The sequence below is a fragment of the Ascaphus truei genome, chromosome 22, assembly GCF_040206685.1.
Source record: "Ascaphus truei isolate aAscTru1 chromosome 22, aAscTru1.hap1, whole genome shotgun sequence".
In the NCBI taxonomy this organism is placed as follows: domain Eukaryota; kingdom Metazoa; phylum Chordata; class Amphibia; order Anura; family Ascaphidae; genus Ascaphus; species Ascaphus truei.
In genome coordinates this window covers 17,935,411-17,960,141 of record NC_134504.1, presented here as the reverse complement: position 1 = coordinate 17,960,141, position 24,731 = coordinate 17,935,411, and the positions used below count along the sequence as shown (strand labels likewise).

The 24,731-nt window shown below is 44.9% G+C and overlaps 1 protein-coding gene across 5 annotated transcripts in view; it reads left to right on the top strand.

Moving 5' to 3' along the window:
- KCNJ16 (potassium inwardly rectifying channel subfamily J member 16) overlaps positions 1-24,463 on the top strand; it is a 39,671-nt gene extending 15,208 nt beyond the window's left edge. For 4 of the 5 annotated variants that reach the window (XM_075580098.1, XM_075580101.1, XM_075580099.1 and 1 more), the window contains exon 2: positions 21,346-24,463. In XM_075580098.1, the coding sequence (XP_075436213.1) occupies positions 21,409-22,647 (1,239 nt within the window). In that variant the 5' untranslated portion in view covers positions 21,346-21,408 and the 3' untranslated portion in view covers positions 22,648-24,463. Of the gene's footprint in view, positions 1-12,426; positions 12,555-21,345 lie in introns of those variants that run through there. The other variant, XM_075580100.1, reaches the window with a different exon arrangement.
- The last annotated feature ends 268 nt before the right edge of the window (positions 24,464-24,731 follow it).

The following is a 24,731-nucleotide window of genomic DNA, read 5'->3' as shown; positions in this document are numbered from 1 at the left end:
CTGTGTTCGTTCTTCAGTATCACATGTACAGTACCAGTATATCACTTTAATTATCCTGTGAGTCCACAGCAGCATTCATGCTTGCCCAGATACCTTGAGTATAATCACACATGCCTGATTCCTATACATATACATAGGATTGCTGAGCCCCTCACATAGGGATTATATCCCAGACTTACCAATATGTGTATCAATACAATTTACTGTACACACTGACAAGTGATTAGCTAAATTGCTGATCAATCTGTTCTCCGGTAATCGATCGCTGAAATTCAGCTAGGGGTTCACTAAAAGCATCTTGGGTCCTCTTCTGCTGCACTGACGCCAAAGTTCTGTGAGGAAGATCATGTGACCAGACAGGCACTAGATTCCATTGGCTCACTGCTAGAGAGGACAGGGCTCAAAAAGCTGATGCTGTTTCAGAAGGGGAAGGGGATGTGATGTTGTATATGGTTGCTATAGGAACAAAAATGCTTGTTACATTAGAATATATTAAAAATTACTTTAAAATTGATTTTTTTTAAATGCTACAAGTATTTTCTCATACAGTAGTACAGAACTGATTTATTTAAAAAAACACACATGTAGGATATTGCTTGAACTGCAGCTTTAAAACACAACCGTGGGATGGAAATATGAGATTGAGAGTGGTTGGGAGTTAGTTGAAGATAATGATGAACCCAGGTGGTATACTTTCTAGAATGGCTGGGACCATGGCTCAGATGGGATTTGCGAACCACGTGTATGCGTAACAATACAAAACTTTTTGCAAAGCCATTACCACACAATCCATGGTAATCCTTGGTAATCCTCTAACCAGGTGATCTTGTCTCTAACAGCGCGGGGGTCAATATTTAAAGTTTATTTATAATATGTTTTACCAGGAAGTAAGTACAATGAGAGTTACCTCTCGTTTTCACGTATGTCCCAGGCACAGAGTTATGATGACAAATACATGGTTACAAATACATAGTTATATTAAGTGAGCAGGGTTATATACAAGACATTGTATGCACAGTAAGAGATAATGTATGTTGTAGGCGTATATAACAGTTACAGCCCAGATTAAAATTTGAGACCGCTTTAGTTTTGAAAGAACTTAGACTGGTGGCGGCTGTGAGAGTCTCCGGTAGATTGTTCCAGTGGCAAAAGTGGCCACAAAAAGTACGCCCACAACTCTGCTGATCCTATCTATGCTCTAGTCTGATGATCGGGACATAGATAAGATCAGCAGAGCTGTGGGTAACAGAAACACTCATGAAAGGGTAGAGCCCCTTCAAATTTCCTTGTGCTGCAGAGATTCACTCCAGGTATATGAAGTCCATTTAAATCAGCAACATCATACTAGACCATAAGGGGTTAACACATATGATGAACAGCAAATGTCTACTGACTCTCCCCTAGTATGGGAGCAGCCTGGCAACATACAGAGGGTTGACCCAGTAGGTTAAGTAACCTGCTAGGGACCCCTCAAATGTATAAATAGTGCACTAAAAGTGGCTGTTCCCCTGGGGTGCTTAAGAATAAGAAATAAACTTACTCAGTTCTTTCATTGGTCTGTTCCAGTTGGCGTGCTCCAGGCTTGTGAGCAATACAGTAGCAGGATATCCTCTCCATAGGAAAGTAATCAGCGGGCACTGCTTGGACTTTTGATTTGGGAATCAAAGTCCCTGTGCGGACGAAACGCGTCAGAGCGCATGAGGGGGGACTCCTTCTCCCCTTTTTTATCCATGTTTGCCGGGAACCAATAAAGGCTTTTATATTTTTTGCACAGTCCAGCCTTCTTGCCATTTTTTGTCCAAGCAGTGCCAGCTGATTACTTTCCTATGGAGAGGATATCGAGCAGTGGGCAACAGGGCTGTTTTTGTGTGGTGGAAACTCCAGCACCTTTTTGTGATCAACAAGACATTCCACACAGCTATTATGTAAAGTCGAGGCTCTTCCTGTCTAATTTCCATATTTAAATCTGAAAGGTTTATTGTAACTTTGATCTATTTCTTTGATTGACGGTTCAAGTTTTGGCACCAAACAAAACAAAAAAAAACTGGTGGCCAATTTTACCACTTGAAATATTGACCCAATTAGAGGCAAGGTCACCTTTGCAGTGGATCACCAAGGATTCCATTTGTGTGGCCGTGGCTTCTCAAGATGTTCTGTATTGTTACGTATGTAGGTGGTTCCCAAAATCACATCTGAGTCATGCTCCCAGCCTGTCTTCTTGGCAGTGAAACCAGGTTGCAAATGGGCCTGATTTATGCTGGCATGGGAACAGTAGCACAGCCATGTGTATGGGAGGGGCTGGCAGAATATGTTCTTTCCTTTAAAACCTGTCAGTCCGAGTGGTACAGTACACAGCATTGAGTAACAATGTTCATTTGAAGTGGTCCATGTAATGAATGATGCAGAAGAATTTTGTTTTTTTCCGTGGTTTGTTTTCTTGTAAAATCAGTGTTTATTGTTTTTTTCCGCTGTTTTCATTTTATTTAAAATAATTAAAAAAAAAAATTTAAACAGTATTTATCAGTGTTAACAATGAAAATATAATTTGACTTTAATGTTTATAGGTACACTTATTTTTTTGTTTCCATATCCTTGTGTTGCCTTTGTCTTCTTCCTGTGGCGGGGCTGCTACAAGACGTACAACTGAATAGGAAATGATGCTTCAGTTCCATTTTGTTTCAGTTTTAACAGGAAGTGCGAGATGATTAGTTGATGGCGAGTTTTTCCAGTTTTCATATATATAGTATCGCCAACTCCGTTCCGTATCCTCATGAGATCCCAACCTAGTCCTGGCTTCCGAAGTCTCATCCCAGTTCAATTAAACCCCACTTTGGAGAGCTCACTTCTAGTAGCCAAAGTATATCAAAGTCGAGTCACTCCTCGGGGTACTAGAGCCATATTGTATGCTGGGGGGCTGCATATTGGGATCACACTCCATACTAGCACTATGAACGGAAGTTGGGGTGTCTCGTGGTAGCCTGGCTAAGGGTCCAGTGTCTGTCTCGTACCTGGCATACACCTGCTTTGTTCCGTGTTTGTATTGACACTTGCTGGAGAACAGCGCAGGATTTGATGGTAAAGTACCACCAGGTTAAAACTTAGGAGATCCTCAGGGGCGGAAAGAGAGACCCCAGTGCAAGAATATTTTTGGGATCCCTCGAGGGCAGCACTGGGCATGAAATATCCCACTCCCTTATTCTCTTCCATACGCGGTGAGCCCCTTAAAGTTGCGGGGTGCTGGTTCCTTGTAATAATAGTAGTTTGTCCCTATGCATGTAGAAGTCCCAGCACCCCTACTTTTAGCCCTGCGCCCGCACATGTATTAGCTTCTTTATTATTTGTAATTTCATAGTTAAAGTGGTGACGATCAAACAAAGTAAAAAAAAAAAAAAAACACAATAGCAATCATCATATCGTCTGCTTCATTAGAAGTTAAAAATAACTTTATTTCAGACAGCGCTTTTCTCCCACAAAGCGCATCACATTTACAGCACAGCGCACGGTACCCAGCACGTAGGAATGTTACAGACACAGCCCCTGCCCTGTAGAGCTTACAATCTACGTTTTTGGTGTCTGCGACACAGGGAGATAAGGTGACTTGCCCAATGAGCTGTCACAGGGGATTGAACCAGATTCTCCCTTGTTCATACTCAGTGTCGCTGTTTACAGAGTCAGCCCCTTCACTCACAGAGCCGCTCCTTCTCATACCTCAGTGTGAGGAGAATGTAACGAGGCATGGGGGGGGGCATCTATAATGTGTTTCTGCCTCCTCCAGCACTCAAGGAGTTAAGTTGGACTGGGATTTAGCCACAAGGGGCATATCCAATACTACAAGAGGTCGGATGTCTTAACATGTCCTATCTCTGACATGTCCCTTCTGAGCGATTTCCTTTGAACCTATTTTCCAACTTCTATTGAGAAAGTGCCCTGGCTAGTGTTTCATCCTCCGGAAGCTCGGTGACATGTTCCGTTTGATTTCCCCTGTTATTATTAAACGTTGGATAGCCTTGCATCTGCTTTCTGTTTTCTCCAGTGCGTCCTGCCCCGCGAATCCTGCAGACATCACAAACTTCCGCTATGTGTCAGAAGCGCAAGTTTTCGGGACTTTTGTTCTTCTCTGGGAGGCTGAATCTTGGGTTTTGTCTTGTGGTGGGGGGGTTGTAACTTGGCTATGGTACTCCCCCCCCCCCCGTGAGCAACTCATTGTAATTGTCTATAAATACCTACAAATACTACTAGGAGGATGGGCACTTCTGAATGCTGCTGGGAGTGGATGATGGTCTATGATGCAGGGAGTGTATGCTACTCTATGGTGCAGGGAGTTTATGCTATTCTATGCTGCAGGGAGAGTATGCTACTCTATGGTGCAGGGAGTGTATGCTATTCTATGGTGCAGGGAATGTATGCTATTCTATGCTGCAGGGAGAGTATGCTACTCTATGATGCAGGGAGTGTCGATGCCCTATGCCGCAGTGAGTATATGCTTCTTTATGCTGCAGGGAGTGATGATGCTTTATGATTCCAGGAGAGGATGATGCTCTATGATGCAGGGAGTGGATGATACTGTACACAGTATGCTGCAGGAAGTGGATGATGCTCTATGCTGCAAGGAGTGGATGATACTGTACACAGTATGCGACAGGGAGTGGATGATACTGTACACAATATGTTGCAGAGAGTGGATGATTCTGTACACAGTATGTTGCAGGGAGTGGCTGATGCTGTATTATTTAATTTATTTATAAATATTTTACCAGGAAGTAATACATTGAGAGTTACCTCTCGTTTTCAAGTATGCTGCAGGGAGTGTTGATGCTGTACACAGTATGCCGCAGGGAGTGGATGATGCTGTATGCTACAGGGAGTGTTTGATGCTCTAAGCTGCAGGGCGTGTACAATGCACTATGCTGCAGGGAGTGTATGCTGCTCTATGCTCCAGGGAGTGTTTATGTTCTATGCTGCAGGGAGTGTCGATGCCCTATGCCGCAGTGAGTATATGCTTCTTTATGCTGCAGGGAGTGATGATGCTTTATGATTCCAGGAGAGGATGATGCTCTATGATGCAGGGAGTGGATGATACTGTACACAGTATGCTGCAGGAAGTGGATGATGCTCTATGCTGCAAGGAGTGGATGATACTGTACACAGTATGCGACAGGGAGTGGATGATACTGTACACAATATGTTGCAGAGAGTGGATGATTCTGTACACAGTATGTTGCAGGGAGTGGCTGATGCTGTATTATTTAATTTATTTATAAAAATATTTTACCAGGAAGTAATACATTGAGAGTTACCTCTCGTTTTCAAGTATGCTGCAGGGAGTGTTGATGCTGTACACAGTATGCCGCAGGGAGTGGATGATGCTGTATGCTACAGGGAGTGTTTGATGCTCTAAGCTGCAGGGCGTGTACAATGCACTATGCTGCAGGGAGTGTATGCTGCTCTATGCTCCAGGGAGTGTTTATGTTCTATGCTGCAGGGAGTGTTGATGCTATATGCTGCAGGGAGTGTTGATGTTCTATGCTGCAGGGAGTGTTGATGCTATATGCTGCATGGAGTGAATGATACTCCATTCTATACTTACGCATGCAGTAACTCCCCAAGGGGGAACAAAAACCGGTGCACAGCGTCAGTCGTGAGATGAGTAATTCAGAAGGATTTATTCATATAAAAACATGGAAAGAAAAAAGTGATTCAGTCACTCTAACGCGTTTCACACTCAGGGTGCCATTCTATACTTACCCAGAAGCCTCCAGTATGTGCCGCTGCTGAAAGCGGGATACTGAGCATTATGGACCATGTGGTCTGATCCAGTACTGACATGTTCTTGTGTCATATTCCGGAATGAAGTAGAAATAGCCGTATTAGGTCAGCTGTGAAAGTGTTATATTCAGGAATTTCTCCGAATGATTCATATCCTAAGTAGAAACCATCACCCACTTCTCCTTCTCCAGCACTCTGCTCACCTTAGGATGGGCCTTCATACTGTATACCCAAATACTGTACATTTCCTATGGAGCTTAAGATAGAGAACAAACCCACCTAAATCAATAGACTGTTTGCCAAATCCTCCTCCATTCTGTTCCTAGGTACACATGTAGCAAAGCTTGATTTCATACCACGGAATAGAACATTTGTGGCAGTATGGGCAATCTCCCAATAATGGGCCAAGTTGAGGGATATTAATTGTTTTATTCTTATGAAGTGCTAGCCACATACGCAGCAATTCTGCACACACAAAAAACAGGTAACTATGTATATAAGATACAGGCGAGAAAATTGAAGCACATAGAAAGAGATACTTATAGTGTCACAATCTGTGTTCAAAGAAGTGTCACAATGTATCAGTACTCACACAAACAGATATAAGGGACCAGCTCAGTGCAAGGTGGGGTTTTTTTTCTTTGAGCAGTTGGTGTTTCTGCAGACTTGGGGTGCTGGGGGGTTTATCTAGCTGTCGTTCCTGCGATTCACACAGTCTGTACGGCCGTCTGCGTTCTTTTTCTTGCTATGTATGTACTGTATGTATAACTTTATTTGATAGTGTTATCCGTGTAAACACAACGCTTCACAGCAGTATTACAAGGGACAAAATAACAGGAGACAACATTTGAATGAGCGCTACAGACATATAAGTAACATTACACTTTTCTGCCCCTCCTTACATCTCACCCTAATCTCTCATTATACACCCCTCTGCCCCTCCTTACATCTCACCCTAATATCTCACTATACCCTCCTCTGCCCCTCCTTACATCTCACCCTAATATCTCACTATACCCTCCTCTGCCCCTCCTTGCATCTCACCCTAATATCTCACTATACCCTCCTCTGCCCCTCCTTGCATCTCACCCTAATATCTCACTATACCCTCCTCTGCCCCTCCTTACATCTCACCCTAATCTCCCACTATACACCCCTCTGCCTCTCCTTATATTTCACTATACCATTCTCTGCCCATCCTTACATCTCAGCCCTAATATCTCACTTTACCCTCCTCTGTCCCTCCTTGCATCTCAGTCCTAATCTCTCGCTATGCACCTGCCCAACTTGTGTGTTCTGCTCAAGGATGTCTTCTCTCTACCCCTTTTGTATCTAAAGCTCTCTCCCAACTAAAACCTTTCTCACTCACTGCCCCACCCCTCACTCACCCTTCCCCTCAATATCCGACTAGCACCCACTCTCTCCACCTTTAACACCTTTCTTAAAACACACCTCTTTAACTAAGCATATTGGTAGCTCCGCTGGCTGACACTATACATCTCATATGCACTGACCGTAGCTCCCTGCAAACGCACTTACCAGAACACCCTCCTACTGTCTCTGTAAATTCTCTCCATTTACCACTTAGATTGGAGCTTATAATTTAAATAGCTGCATTCTAAGTCTTTCCTTGCCTGTGTTAGTCTGTATCTGAACATAACGCCTCTCTGGGACAGGGGGCTGAGGTGAAGCTGCAAAGAGGGACTAACCAAAGACTTCTTCTACATAGTACAGATGAATAAATTAGCAGAAGCCCACACTGCAACCTTTGGGATTATTACTGTTATTGTGTGCCCTGAATCATTTACAATATACTGTATATACTGTAAATACAAATATAGGATAAGCATCTAACGTCTAAATTTAGCATAGATTTTTTTGTTTGGTGAGTAGATTTTTTGGTGATTTGTCGACCACTGTATGTATATATATATATATATATATATATAATTATTATTATTTTATTTTTTTTCAAATATATTATTTGTATCTGCTTTACATTTTTACCTGTAACCAGAAAGTACCTCCTGTATCTAACGGAGATTCAGTGGCCCTACTTCAATGCACCAGCAATTTATTTATTTTTAGTGGTCTACTTTACGTCAGCCTTTTTGACTTAACACTACGCTGAGCCGTTATTAACAAGAACTTGCAGTCTAATGTTTCGTAGCTGATGACGTGATATTGGGTCTTGGGTGGGTCCTTCCAGTGTAGAAGGCAATGACATATCCACAAGATTGTTTTCCCATCAAATGGTAAAACAACCAGTGTCAATGTTGACTTCTCTTCGACTGGAACGGCCGTAATGGAGACGCTTTAGCTGACCCTTTATTTGTAGGCTTTTTCCATGTATGTAAGGCAGGGGTGACCAACCCCAGTCCTCAAGGGCCACCAACAGGTCAGGATATCCATGCTTCAGCATAGGTGGGTCAGTCATTATGACTGAACCACTGATTGAGCCACCTGGGCTGAAGCAAGGATATCCTGAAGCCCTAACCAATTGGTGGCCCTTGACTACTATTGACCACCCCTGATTTAAGTCAAAGACAAGAGGTGGGTTGAAGTAACCATAGGGAGACAATAATTCAAGTCCCAACGAGAAATCTATGGCCGGGACTAACGTACCACCAATGACTTTAATGGTAGTTGACACAAGACCCGAGGTGGGAAAACCCACATCCACACTTCATGAATTCCCCCCCCCCCCTTGTACTAATCCAGTGAAGGCATGCATGATTTATCTAACATTGTATCTGAAGCTGTCAGTGCCAAAGAACAGATTAAATAGAGGTGAGTATCCAATGACTGGGAACGGGAGATGTTAAACAATACATCCGAGAGAAAGGAAAGTGGAAATACCCGTTTTTACTCAACTCCCTCAACGCTTTCACTGCCGGGCTGTCCTGTATCCACTTTATATCAGCCCCCCTACCCCCCCCCCCCCCCCAAAAAAAAATACCACAATACATTACAATTCTGCCAAAGGGGAAATCTGATGGTGAATTTCAAAATAAACAATGTGACCGGGCAAAAACGCTAAGGGGGAATTAGTGCAAAAAACAATTAGAAAGGTACGCTAGTGTTTATTGGAATTTGACTATTTTGTCCATTGAATTTATTCATTTCACGTCAGAGTTGGAAAAGGCAGTGATGTTGTTAAACTTGATACCTGGATGCAGATGCCAAGGTGTGGTCCCATTAATTCCCCCCAAAAGAACCCCTATTTATAATGCTTATTGGCTGTTGGCACCCCTACAGTAGTAACCTAAACCAATAAAAAGATACCCCACACACACTTAATCCAGCTGTGCCCAGAAATGCCCCTCCAACTAACCCCAGCTGTGTCCGCCCCATACGCTTTATCCAAGTCTGCTCCCTCACCTCCTTATCCCCCAAATGCCCCCACCCTTATCCCCACTGGTACCAGCCCCCCCCCCACATATACAGCCCCACAAGTGCATCGTGTCCCCTATCAATACACACCCAATGCTATCCTAAGCCACGTGTCTGCTCATTTATTTGACATGTTTTGTTTACCTCTGTATCTTCTACTTATATCCTGCAGTCTGTTTCCCCTTCTCCTGACTGGTTGTCCTGCGTCCTTAAGTGTTCTACTGCACGGGCAGGATTTTCCAGCCTTACCGGGCTGCCTCGCTGCTGTGCCTGGTGGTGCCACGTGATACATGATGCTGTGAATTCTGGGTCAAGGGTTTTCTGTGTTTGGCCCATGTTTGCTGAGCAGTGCTACTCCATAACATACCTTCTAGCACGGCGTTGGCAATATTGCCCCTCTAAGGCTTTATTTAATGAATGAGCTGTAAGATGGAGTAGAACACCTTAGTAAATTTGACCATCGAGGGTCCATTCACTTGAATAGGCTGCAAGGTGTCTCCTGGAGCCGGCAGGTGTCTTGTGGCATAGCACTCCTTAGTAAACTTGGGCCATAGTCTGGTTGATACAGTATTACCACCTTACATCTCTGGCCCACAATAAGTCCTAGGAATGAGTGGATACGCAGTGGAGGGTTAAGCCACGTGCCCAAATGGGTGGAAGAGCTAAGCCATTCACCGGGGTTCTTCACCTGTTTCTCTAGCTCTGAGTCTAGACACAACACCGATTATATCAGTGGAAAAAATGACAGCTACGGAAAACACACAAAGCAAACGAACAAAAGGAATCTTAAACTCATCTCTGAACACGAGGCCTTGGAAACATCTGGCCATTTAAAATTAGGAATGAAAACATTCCATGACTCGGGACGAAAATGCAATCCGAAAACGAGCCTCCAGGCAGCACAGAGATCTTTCTACAGCAGGTTCAGAGTTCAGCATATCCCAAATGATGGTTTGAACCTATCTAAGTAATTAAGGAGAGTTTGATGGATTAGGGCTACTGGAAGCCGCACAAAACTAACGCCGGCGGGGAGTTCTTGGAAACAGGATGATGTGATGAATGTGAGTGTGCTGGGGCCTCCCAACACGTTCCTGAGAAGAGAATGAAGTGCCCTTTTCAGATCAAAATACATTTGAACCTTGTCCGTAAAAATTGTGGATGAATGGAATAAAGTTAGTTCAACACTACGTACATTTTTCGCCACCACAAATGGAGTACTTTTGGAACATATCCCAACGTGTATCGAGCATGGCATTAGAGGGCTGCCTTAAACACCCATGTAACAAAGTACTTTATAACAATTTTACAGTGTATATGATTTGAGGAAGGGACTAGGGTTGCCAGGAGTCCAGTATTGATCCGGCCTGTCCTGTATTTGGACACCCTGTCCAGTAAAACATTAGAGGTAATACTGGACATATACGTGTATACCGGTATTACCTCTCTAGGCGTGTATGTGTATACCAGTATTACCTCTCTGGGCGTGTATGTGTATACCGGTATTACCTCTCTGGGCGTGTATGTGTATACTGGTATTACCTCTCTGGGCGTGTATGTGTATACCGGTATTACCTCTCTGGGCGTGTATGTGTATACCGGTATTACCTCTCTGGGCGTGTATGTGTATACCGGTATTACCTCTCTGGGCGTGTATGTGTATACCGGTATTACCTCTCTGGGCGTGTATGTGTATACCGGTATTACCTCTCTGGGCGTGTATGTGTATACCGGTATTACTGTACCTCTCTGGGCGTGTATGTGTATACCTGTAATACCTCTCTGGACACAGTGACCTGACAGGCTTGGGGGGCAGGATTTCCCCGAGCAGGGAGAGAGCAGGGCTGCTGCTAGAGGGCTGGGCAGCTTCCTCCATCCTGATTGGCTGCTGCTGGGTAATGCAGCCAATCAGGAAGAGGCGACAGGAGCCTGGAGACAAGGAGAAGAGGAAAAAGCATGGAGCGGAGAGAGGTGTGTGTGTGTGTGTGTGTGTGTGTCTTGAGCGCATCACACTTTTCACCATTGTGTCCAGTAATTTTGGAGAAGCCGCCTGGCAACCCTAGAAGGGACCCACAAGTGGGGCTGTTCCTGACTGAATGAAAGGAACAAAGGAGGAATAATTGCGGCGAGCGTACTCTCTGGCCATCAAATCTGATCTGCATGGAGCATACAACATCTTAATGGACAGTGTCCAGAAGTGACAATAGACGCAGTAGGAAATCCGTGCAGAAAACCCACATTTTAATACATCTTTAAATATCTAAAGCTTTAGATGGCTTAAAAACATAGACAACTGTCTGGGGCTAAAAAAAAACTAGCCAACGCTATCTTCTGACGGGTTTCGTAACGTCATGTCCCCTCCTCGGTGTAAGGACGTGATGTCATGCAATGCATGGCGGGATGATGGTTGCTGGAGGTCTGTAATCCTCGTCATGTTTTTATGGAATAAATAATATTGCTACGGAAGAAGCGCGTACCGCGGGTTTTGGGGGTTCCGGTTTCTATTTTTTGGGGGTTTTTTTTGAGGAGTCGGAAAAAGGTATTAAAAAAAAGTTTTTGGTAAAGTGCAGTATTGCAGTGGTGCAGATGTAGCGCAATTCATCCTCACCATGCGCGTCACTTGGGGTGGGTGTGAGGTCAAGTGCAGTGCGCGGGGGGGATTTCCCATAAGGTTTAATGCAGCAGGGGTCCCTGCTTCTGAATGTGACTCTCGCTGTGTTAATCCTACAGTCTGGAAGAGCAGCGCAGCGAGAAGCGCGCCCCTCTCCCCGCACAGCTCTTACAGGCGATCGCACTGTTTTTTATTTTTAGTACATAGGATTGAAGCAGGGGGTCTCCCGAGCTGAACCGCATCTGTTTCAGGTCCGGGGTCCCCTTGCTTCCTGGGGTACAGGTCTACATAATGGGTGCCGGTATCTCCTGCAATTTTAAATGCCCCGTGACTGGGACATTGAAACTATGCGCTAAAAATAAAATTAAAGCAGATCTTCATTACTTTAGTGGTTAACCGGTAAGGCAATGAAGGGGTTAAACACCAGTGCCCGGTTTGTTGGTAGTAGAGGGGGTGAGTGAAGGGGGTAGCTGCCCCAGGGTGGGTGGTTAGGCCTCCCTTGGGGGTTAGCGGAAGGGGTTAACCCCTTAATCACCTTGTGGCCAAATGCCAAATAAATGACACTGCATCAGTACACCCACTTTGGCATCCAGACAACTGTGTTGCAATAGACCAGGAGAAATGAGAAGTGCTGAAGAACCAGGATATAATTACATTACCTGAAGCCCCACCTGAGAACCAGACACCAATCCCAAACCAGTCAATGATGACAGCCTAATTAATGTGAGAGAGGAAGCTTTATAGCATTGCACGGAGTTCCAGCCAAGTTTCAATGGTACAGGCTATGGTAAGAGAGATGTACTTTCCTTTGGACGTGACATTTTCACCCCTTATCTTAATGCCATCTTAGTATCCGGTGAGATGAATGGAACTTTAACTTCTGTGCTAATGCTTTCTTTGGCTAATTTGTTTCAATGGAATGACGAGATAAGATGCTTTCATTTAGTGCGGGTAGCATTGCGCCATTTTGTATTTCATTACCATTCAGGTTGAATGATTTTAGTAGACTTACTAATGCAGAAGAAAAACAGACTCATTTCAGGCCGTGAGAAACATTAGATTGTAAGCTCTTTGATCTAGGGTCTCCTTATCTAATGTATCAGTGTATATTAATGTTGTAACTGTAATGTCCCCCCCCCTACCCCCTATTGTTCTACAGTATAAATAATAATTATTGTTAATGTCTTGGACTTCAGTGGAAATGATCCCTCTCTTGTACGGCATTGAACCATTTGTGGACCAATGGATGTTTTATGGTCTGAAAAGATGTAAAGAAATATAGCTACACGCTATGGCCAAGCTTTTTTGACAAAGCTACTTGTTGATCTCCCCTTCCCTTACTATCTACCAACCTCCTCCTCTCACCACCTAAAAGGCTGATTCACCTTCTTCATTTAATATTTCAATAGCCTGTACTCATTACTACTCCCTGGAGCCCCTCTTGCCCTCTTACCCTGTTCGCCCAAGCACTGCAAACCATTGCTCCGGCCCTACTGTCTGTAAACCTCCCCACATACCTCTACCATTGTAAGTTCCTTGGGGCAGGCATTCTGCGTGTGTCCATGCACAGCTTAACTTAATAATGGAAGCCTTCCTCCAGTAACATCAGGTGCCGACATTTACCAAGATATAATCGTACAACAAGTAGATAGGGGGTCAGCGGAATTCTGGACCAATCAGATATTTCCATCAACAATGGCGAAAGGTAACATTTACATTGGTGGAAAGGTCCGGCTGGCAAAGCCATCACAACTGTTATTGCGCTGTGTGTTGTTGGCGTGTCCTTGGACTTTGTTCAATGCTGTTAACTCCTTCACTGCTAGATTAGCCTTCAACAAATTTCACAGTAATGGTTAACGGTTCATTTGTTTTAGTGGTCTACTTTACGTGAGACTCTTTTCTTAACACCACGCTTATCCCTTGTTGAAGTCTGATGTTTCGTAGCTGATGAAGTGACATTGGGTCTTGGGTGGGTCATTCCAGTGTAGAAGGCAGTGACGTATCCATAAGATTGTTTCCCCCATATAATGCTACAATAACCAATGTGAATGTTTACTTGTCTTCGACTCTGTTGGTGGAATGGCTCTAATGGACACGCTCTACCTGATCCTCTATTTACCTTTTTGTAGACTTTGGATCTTGCATAGGAAAACAAACTCCATTAAATGGCCAAAGAACCACTTTCCATTGAATGTTATCCTTTCACCTTGACAATGAAACACGTTTGTTTAATGACAGAACAGTGCTGGGAATTTGCTGGCTTCGGTTCCCCCGGCTCTGTGTCCTGCTGGTGAGTCTTGTGTTCCAAACACAATGAAAATATTCATCGGTAGCTGGGACTCACTCCCGCGTTGTATTTATCTGGCTGTGCAAACAAATATGGCGAGGTGGGATGTCACAAGATAGGGAGGAAGAGGGGAGCTGTTTAGCGTAAGCGCTGGTCTCTGAAGTTGACTCAGATAGTGTTCAGTGGTATTAAAAAAGTAAATAAAGGATTAGTACTGGGCTTAAATACTGCAGGCGACAAAGGCGGGGATATGTATTCTTAAACACCATTGTCTGGTATGCTCTGGGTCCATGGTAAAATCATATACATATGATATTTCACTGGGGTTTTTTGTTTGCCTTCCTCTGGATCAATATACTGTAAGTACGGATATAGGATAAGTATCTGTCGTCTAAATTTAACATAGGTTGAATTTGATGGTCTTTTTTCAACCTCATCTACTATATATATATGTATATGTATGTATATGTATGTGTATTTGATAGCATCCCATTATGACCACTGGACTCTTCCACATTTATATGACCACTGATGACTCTCTTTACCAAATCTATTAACCCACTTACGGTGGTTTAAGTATATAAATGTCGATCAGCGTGGACAGCTGCTTTAAATATTTGAGCAACGTTCTTGGGATCGTGTTTTTTGAAAAATGCACCGAATACTCATTCTTCAAAGAACAGAACGGAAGGGGGGAGTCGTTTAAAAAAATAAATAATAATAATAAAAATACCCTTTTGCTTTAAATAGAAAGTGGGATGGTAAGTGCGACAGCCGCTGCCCTTTGGGGTAACATCCCGATGTCCTGGGGGCTCGTGGGATGTTCCATCCATCCCTTTCTTCGCTCTTGTGGGGCTGACCGAGGCTCTCTGAGAACCTTGGCTGCAATCGCAATGGCTTCCTCTTCCGTTTTCGATTGTCAAGCAGTCATGTGACCCAGACACAATTGGTCACATGACCCTGGACATGCCATGTCTGGCAGCCTCTTTATTAACGATGCGGTTAACGACATTGCGTAAGGGTTCTCCAGTTATAACAAGTCCAGTATGTATGTTGATTCTGTAAGTGGGTGATGGATGAAGGAGTAGCTAGGGGTAAGGACATCACTTGGTGAACTCAACTCGAATCTCAGTGTCAGCCCCTTGTGACTATGGGCAAGCCACTCTATCTCCCTGTCCCTATTAGACTGTAAGCTCTTTGGGACAGAAGAGCAAAATTCTATATACTCCAAAGCGGACGTCTTTAGACTCGTATTGAAGTAAATGGATATTTTGTCTGAAAAAGACCTACGGCCTCCGGAGTATATAGAATTGACACCTACATATGAAAACAACTATTCATTTTATCTGGATGTGCAACTTTAACCAGTTTTCTCGGCTAATAATCTGGTTTTAACCCTATGAGGAGGAGTTGCGGGGCCATAGTATCGCGGCCTCTCCGTCACTGGCGATCATGTCAGCGCTCTCTCTCTCTCCGAATCGCTCAGTGCCTGATGATGGAAGGGGGAGGAGTCATCCCGCCTGCCACCATTGCAGACTGCGTCCTGCGCTCCTAGAATGAACTTTTTTTTTTTTTTAACGTAACCACTACGTTATTGGGCACTTCAAGGGTTAAAGGCTAGACCAGGGATGGCCAACTCCAGTCCTCAAGGGACCACCAACAGGTCAGGTATTCAGGATATCCCGGCTTCAGCACAGGTGGCTCAATCACTGAGCCACTGATTGAGCCACCTGTGCTGAAGCATGGATATCCTGAATACCTGACCTGTTGGTGGTCCTTGAGGACTGGAGTTGGCCTCCCCTGGGCTAAATGGAGAAATACTTTAACAGGTTTATAAACTGGTTAAACTGGACCTGCCCTGCCTCCCGGGCAGAACCAAGGAACCTTTCTGCAAAGAGAAAGAGATAGTGTTGCATCGGAATGCTCAGCGTGTCCCAGGTGGGGGCAGTCCTTACATCGTCTTGGTTTTCAAGGGGCAACAAGAACAACCCTTCACGTACCTACGTGAATCGTTCTCGCCATGCAAAAGCAAGGCCACTCTGCGGCCACTGATAACACCACGTCGGACTTTGTGCCGTCCGACGGCTCCGTGGCGGAGACACCAGTTTTTCTTACAGAAAATGAAACCATTCTAACGCGTGACGATAATTACGACGTATTGAGCGCCGCGATAATCAGACACTGAACGTTCGTTCGTCAAAAATAATCCAGGGAAAGCTGCTAAATTTGGTCATTTTTCTTTTTCACTTCTCAGCTGGAAAAAATGTCTGCTTTTTTTTTTCTGTACCAGGGTTTGTAGCCGTATTATTATCTACTTATTTACCACTTCTGGGTATTATTGGGATGTCTAGGACATTTGGTCGTGGCCATTTTTCCGTGACCAAGTTGCTGCCGGCATGTAGCCGCCATTCACCTCACCGCAGGGACTTCTCGCCACCGGCTGTTTTGCCACCAAGGTAAGCTCCTAACCTGAGCCCTAACCCCCCCCCCCTAATGTTAACCCCTAATTCTAACGCTACCCCCTACCCTAAAAACCTTACCTCTTAGCCTAAAAACCCTATCCATAACTTCCTGCCGTAACCACTGAAACCCCTTAAATTAACTTACCTTATTGGCGAAACAGTGTGAGTGTCCAGTGCGGAGCAGCTGCGGCGAAAGGATCCGTAGATGACCAAACGCCAGCGGAGACTTGGCCACAGCAAAACGTCTGTGGCCAAATAACCGATTCTGTTAACGGGCTGCTAGCCAACCCCCTCCTACACTATACATGGCACCCTTATTATAATAATAGAATAAGTGGCCCTGGGGACCTGCATAAGGAGACTCAACCCTTGAAGTGCCAGAAAACTAGCGGGCCCCGGGTACCACCAGTCTTCCCACACTTACCCACTGGTGCAGCGATCCAGTGGTCGTAAGGCAAGCCCCCTAGGACATGGACGAAAGTGCATACTCCCCCTCGAGTTCTGGTCCGTGTGATGTGCAGGGTACGTCTAGGGACACTAAATATGGTTAATGGACCATTTTGCCAGATATAGGACAAAACTGTACCTCTAGCCGTTAGCCCCAATGTGCTGTGAAGCTGACCATCCCTTGCTCAGGAGCACGTATGCTGTATGCGTTGGGATGGAGATATCTTCCTGAGGAAGCGGAACGCGTCTTCACATCGTGATGAATAGCGGTCACTGATTCTAAGATGCGAAATGAAAATGGCTCTCTGTGCATCAGTGTTGTTCCAGAACTGCCTTGATACAGAGAGGTCCATTTACTTGTCTGCTGGCTGCCAAACTGGATCAGAACCAGTGTCAAGAAACCGCACCTGATTGACCAAACTGGTTTCAATGGGGATTACTTTCTCTCTATAAATTTGGTGCCTTGTATGCACTGGTTTTGCGACCTGGAGAGTTAAGTAAATACCTCCCATAAAACCCAGAGAACAAAGGTTCTGTTTACTATAGTCTCCGAGCTGCAAAATGTGAGCAAAAATGCTGCCCCAAACACATCAAGGAAGGATACCCCATTGGTTTCCACTTTCAACAGGAATATACAGTATTCCCCTTGATTAAATTGAGGGCAGTTTTTTTTTGGGGGGGGGGTTCTCATCCCCAGGATTAGCAGCCAAGAGACTTTTGACGGGTGACCCTCGCAGAACCACAGAGAGAGAGTCTTCCTCTGCTCTCTGAGTTTAATGCATGTCTGGCAAAGAAAAGGTTAATTTGAACGCCTGTCAAACAATCCTATAACGTGCTAAGCCCCAAGAATCCCAGCGCGGATCTGGAAAATAAAAAGACACAAGCGAGCGGCTGAACTTCTGTTGCTTATTATTGTGTCAGCCTTCCGTGGTTCTATGGCGGCGGGGAGGGGGGGGGGGGGGTGCATGGGTTCTGGTTTCACTTAAAAGAATTAAATGTCACTGTTTGTTTCTTTTAGTTATTTTAGTGCAAATTGCATGACTTTCAAGTTTGTGTAAGTGTCTGCCGCTCTGTGCTATTTAGGTCTCTGTGTTTAAAGTTTCACCCCCTCCCCCTCCACCCCCCTCCCCCCAAAATCTTTTATTACGATATTTGACATCCTTGGCCCTTTATTAAGGTTTAGAAACCCCGTGCTAGAGCCCGTCGCCCTTGCAGGCTTCTTTCTCCATTTGCTTTGTTTGGGGCTTTTGTTGTTCACTTAGGCCGCGCGCGCCGTCGCGAGCTGCCGGAAACAAATCTGGGTACCTTTACGATGGCGCCCAGAGTGTGCGCGACGGCGCGGTCAATTTTTCGCGAGACGACCAGGTCGTGTGCGCAGGTTCAGCCAATGAGGGCAAACCGCTTACGTGACATCATGGCCACGCCTCCGCCACTCCTCCCCATCGCCCTGGAGCGACAGGCGCGCGTAATGTCACGCGCTCCGTCGCACGCGCACCCACTGTAAACGCGGCCTTAGAAAGGGAAGAGGGTCTGTAACTCCAAGTATGCCTAAAGCAACATTTCAGGTACATGGCGGGGGCTTGTTTACTAAGCAGTGCTACTGCGTAAGACGTTCCGGCAGGGCGCAGTAAATATTGGGCATTCAATGGAAGGGCTGTCGGGTATCTACCAGCATGGATGGTGCCTTGTGGAGTAGCAGAAGTTTTCTGGTTCAGGAGATATTAACCCTCTGCAACCCTGGCAGAATCTGCCATAAATACCACACCCCTCTTCCCAAGCACGTCTCCCTCTGTTTTCATAACTCGTTGGCTGCCAGAGCGGAGATCAACGCACTGGCAGCGACAGGCGGTCCTTCCCCAGAGCCTCCTTCCCTTTAAAGATGATACAGTTCCAGCAGACAGGGTCCGTCCCTTTTAGATTGTAAGCTTTTCCGAACAAGGGTCTGTATATGGCACCGCCTTCAAAGTCATCTGTATTAGTCCCATACTCTTCTGCGTAGGCGCCATCATTGGTTTTGGCCAAGCTGGGCTGTGTGCGCCCACAGTTTTATTGGAGGAGCAATCCCATAGACAGACAGTTTAATTTCTTAAGGGCGTCAGAATGAGGGAGTCTTTGTCAATCAAGTTTTTTTTCTCCGCCTTATTCCCCCCCCCCACTGTCCTTATCAGAGAACAAGTAAAGATAAGTGGAGGTGGGAGGGAGGACTCTGGCTGCACACGCGCTCGCTGATCACACAGTGACATCACACAGAAGGGAGCAGCCAGAGGAAATCACACCCCATCTCAAGTCCCTTTAATAAATACATTAAATATACTTACAGGTGTCAGATTTGTGTAAAAAATGCGTCAGTCACCCCGATGAGACCCTTTAAACATTGCACTGGAATAAGTTCATTTTGGTCTTCGGAGGGACTGCCCCTTTAAACATTTAGGAAAAGACATTTCTCTCATTACACTTCAAGGAAACTCCGCACTTCACAGCCATACGTTTAATTATATGTTGTTCTGCGCCAGCAACTGCTGGATTGTTTTTTTTTCTTTCATTTTTTCTTTCTGTTATTGCAATGTGTTTTCATCCGCCGGTTTCCCCCTCGCCGTTCATGGCGTCGGCGCGGGACATCTGTGCCAAACAGGATTCTCAATGTCCCCAAACTTGTCTCAGGAAAGATATGTTCCGGCATCTTCCACAACAAAAAAACCAGCTCAGGGGTTTTCAAAATATTCAAACGCTGCTCTTATGTCCGTAATAAAAAGCAGAGTCACCCAGTAGCTCTTGATTTACGATGTTTTCTTTGCTCTATATTTCCCCCCCGATGTTTGTGGTTTTCTTAAAAATAACTGTTGTTTGAACCAGTCAACATGAAAACAATTAGAACCATAAGCATGTTTTCTATTTTAAAGGCGCAATCCCCGCGGGATGTTTCCAGAGGATGGAAGCACAGGGTCTCCGGAGCTGAACCCCCAGCTTCAGGGACCCCCTGATTTCAGAGATACTGACCTCCGGAGGGGGCGCCGGTATCACCTGTAAGTTTAAAGCTCCCGCGGGCCAATATGAAGACGTCCTGGATGACGTCACAGCTTCCTATTGGCCCGCAGGGCGCGGGAGCTTTGAAACGCCGCCATTGTGTGAACCCTGCTAGCCGAGCAGAGCGGCTACCGGCACCCCCTACGGAGGTAAGTATCTCCGGAAGCAGGGGGTCGCCGGAGCTGAAATGCATGGGGTTCAGCTCCGGAGACCCCCTGCTTCAATCCGATGTAAAAAAAATGGGGGGGGGGGATAAAAGGGCCACTTGGAAATCCCATTTCTCTTTTGATAGTCGCCTCTTTTTTCACCCACTTACGCTTTATGGGGTGCTGTAAAATAAGAGTTTCCACCTTTTTGAAGAAAATTTACCAGAAGTCGGGCAACTTTCTCCGGTGATGTATTTGTTGCCGTTACTCAACTAAAAACACATGTTTGGTTTAGTTTTCGGTTCAGATTCCTGGTGGCCATATTGCATCAGAAGACTTGTGTTTTCATTGCATATTGTGAGGCCTTTTAGTGGATCGATATGGTCAATTATGGTGTCATGAGCGTTCCAAACCTCACGGGTTTCTTCATCGAGTGCCGTATACTCTGTTCCTTCCAAGAAGACATCTACAAAGTTTTTAAACTATAATTTCATCTATGAGGAAGATCTCGCCCCCTAGAAGATATACAAACCTACAAATAATCTGTTTGGTTCTGTATTTTGATTCGACATCAAGTGTCAAATTTGTGGAACGGTAATTGATTACAGCACAACAATAACCCTTCAAATGAACGGGGGGTGCAAGATTGTTCGGGGGGCGCGGGCGGTTGCAGAGGCCCCGCGCTCTTCCCCCAAGGCATTTAAATTAATGCTGGGGGATCGCGTGAGGCCTCAGCAACGTCCCTTACCTTCTCTTCGGCGACGCGTTGCCACGTCAAATGACGCTGTGGGGGTCATGTGACGTCACGTTGGCACGGCAATGTGTCATTACGTGACCCCGCTGCGTCATTTGATGCCTGAGAGCCAGAGAGAAGGTAAGGGAGGGGGAGGGGCGCGAGCAGGGAGGGAAGCAGGAAGTGGGGCGCACGCGGGAAAGATTGCGCACTGCTGCCTTACGTGCCGAATGGGGTTCCATTGTACACAATTCAATCTATTTAAAAGTATGGTACAGTATGAAGTTAGCCCATTTTCCAGTCTTTGCTTTTGTGTTGCTCTTCACCTGGCATATGAATGTAATCAAATAAATGGGTATCGATAAAAAAAATACACGTTGTTCATTATAGTTTATAAAGAACTCTGCGGAAATCTTCATTTTGGAAAACTGGAGAAAAAATAATTTGTTTAACATTTGGTGTATTTTTTTTTTTTGCAGGTGTTGAGCACAAGCAGAGAATTATTTCCATAGCTCTGGTGGATCTCAACGTATGATGCCAAAATGAGTCAGAGCTCAGATACCTGGAGACTGGTGAATTTCAAAGAGCAGAATTCCTACCAGTACAGCACTGTCAGCAGGAAGACCTTTCAGCACCGGTTCATGCAAAAAGACGGGAGCTGCAACGTCTTCTTCAAAAACATCTTTGGTGAATGGGAGAGCTACGTCGTTGATATTTTCACCACGTTGGTGGACATCAAATGGCGTCACATGTTAATCATATTCTCCCTGTCCTACGTCCTGTCCTGGCTGTTGTTTGGATTTATATTCTGGATCATCGCTCTCCAGCATGGCGACCTAAGCAACCTGGAGATTACTCCATGCGTTGAAAGTGTTCACACATTTACCGGAGCGTTTCTGTTCTCTCTGGAGACTCAGACGACCATTGGTTACGGCAGCCGCTTTGTGACGGAAGAATGCTCCGCAGCTATTATCCTGGTGACGCTTCAATCGGTCCTAAGCTGCATCATCGACACGTTCATCATAGGCGCGGCAATGGCAAAGATGGCAACTGCCCGCAAGAGAGCGCAGACCATCCGGTTCAGTTACTTTGCCCTGGTGGGGATGAGAGACGGCCAACTTTGTCTGATGTGGCGCATTGGTGACTTTCGGCCAAACCATGTGGTGGAGGGAAACGTAAGAGCCCAACTCCTACGTTACACGGAAGACAACGACAAGGGAATCACCATGGAATACAAGGACCTCAAGCTGGTCAATGACCAGATAATATTGGTGACGCCAGTGACCGTCGCCCATTTAATAGACCCGGACAGTCCTTTGTATGCTCTGGATCGCAAGGGGTTAGCTTCAGATAGATTTGAGATCTTGGTCACCTTTGTGTACACGGGCGACTCCACTGGAACATCGCACCAGTCGCGCACGTCTTACATACCCCGCGAAATCCTCTGGGGGTTCAGATTTAACAATATCTTGCTGGCCAAGAAGAAATACTACAAAGTGGACTGCGTGCAGTTTGAGGAAATGACGGAGTACTATGCCCCCTTTTGCAGTGCGAAGCAGCTGGATATCAACGCCCAACGAGGCAACGCGTCTACAAGCTCAATGACCAACGGGGTGGGCAACCTATCAAAAAGTGGGACCACTGTGTCATCACTGAACACAGTAGCCAGCAGCAATTCCCACCAGGCAGAAAGCAACCCGATCTCTGTCTTTCAGGACCCCACCGATAAACCACATCGGAACGTTTTTGTGACTTTGAGCCGAATGTCATGCGAATCCTGAACTTTAAACGTTGTTGGAGAGGGCGGATTTCATATAATGCCATTAGGTTCAGTGTAACAGTGCAGCCCCACTTACCAATTTATAGTAAATTTGCACTACAATGTATGGACTAAACCATGTAACGATTTCTCTGCCATTGCTAACAGCTGTTTCACAATTCAGTCATTGTAATCAGTGTCATAGCTTCGCAGATTTAGCTCAGAGAGCCTTGCTCTGAAAAGCATAGCGCAAAATGCCATTGCCTATACTGTACAATACATGCGTGGAAACTACAACCGTACTTATTTTAAAAAGCGGCAGCGATTCCAAAGTTACCGGAATCAGGGATCATTTCCAAAGCATTGCTTGCTCATATTTTAAGAAAACAATTTCTCCAAAATAAAAAGTCCTGGAATGTTTTATGCTAAAGTGAGTCGTCAGGATAAAACAGAGGAAGTAAAGGCAATTTATACACGGAAGTGATTTTGGGGGCAGATTACACGAAAGGGGCACCTTTATCCCATTGGTCAGCAATATAGTTGAACCTTATTTGGTTTTGTAATGTAAATATCGGTAGGTATCACACAGTTCACTTTTAACATTGATATAATGTGTAATAAGGAGACGTTAGTGAGTAGTTCATTATCTTTGTCATTCTGCAGTTGCTATGGAATATATTCTGATTCAGCACAGCAGCATTGCATTATGGGACCACATGACTTCTTTATCTCGCTGACTGCAATGCCACTGAGACTGTGAGCACAGCATACGCCTGGGGTTGGCCAACTCCAGTCCTCAAGGGCCACCAACTGGTCAGGTCTTAAGGATATCTCTGCTTCAGCACAGGTGGCTCAATCAGTGGCTCAGTCATTGACCTGTTGGTGGTCCTTGGGGACTGGAGTTGGCCACTCCTGGCATAAGCCATCGGCTATTGAGCGTCGTGCTGTTCAAGGGGCTCCACATCACAAGTACAACTCATTGTCCGTTTCTGTGCACAGGGTGGATTTTACACTGTTGCACCTCTAATTGTTTTCAACATGACTACAAGACAATGAAACTCCGCAAACCTACTGTACAAGCAGGAACTGGTGCTGGAAAACCATGTTAGCAAGCACTGATACACTGTATACCAGTGCTTTTCCGATCGGTGTTACTAGGAGCCCTTGGGTTCCGGGGGCGACACTAAAGGATTCCCTGCATCTGATCTCAGACACTATTAGAGAGGGTTGGGGTTCCTTACAATGCATCTGATCGCAGACGCACTATTAGAGAGGGTTGGGGTTCCTTACAATGCATCTGATCTCAGACGCGCTATTAGAGAGGGTTGGGGTTCCACAGAATTTCACAATATAATTATAGGGTTCCTTAACCAACAGAAGGTTGGAAATCACTGCTGTATACAGAATACAGAACCCTGATTATTAGATAATTTTTTTTTATCCATTCACTAGTTACATCAGTTTTGGAGTATTATAGCCACACATAATGTAAAAAAGGAAGACAATAGGCAACAATGATGATGATCAATATTATCCAAAGTGTGAAATACCAACATAAAGTACAGAAACTGCCATTGTGAGCTGATTGTGTAAATAGTGTTATCATTGTGCTTGTTAATGTTATTTTATTAGTTCTTCCTATTCTGCAACAATACTTTCCTCAAATACACCGCAAAAATCACATGTTCAAATATGTGCACTCAAAATTGATTTAGAACTCTGAGTTACAGTATGTAACTTTGGAGAAGAACACACATAGCATAAGAATCAATACAATGCAAAATATATTGTCATGTACCAGTGTTAAAGAATAATAAACTTTATATATATAAACAGTTCGTTTCTTGTGATGTTTGGTGTTCATTTTCAGCATGCAAATTATTAGGACTTTAAGCATCAAAAGACAGCAAGTGTAGGCGTTAAAGCTGCAAAACATGTGACATCTTATATGTGTTACTTACAGTATTTTATTTTCATTATTATTATTATTAAAGTCAATTCCATTGTAATAAAAATAGTTTTAATATACTGAGCATCCTTTGATTTCCATAGCAGGCTTTAGCCCACCTCCCCAGCAGTGCAACATCTTTGCAACACTTTCCTGTT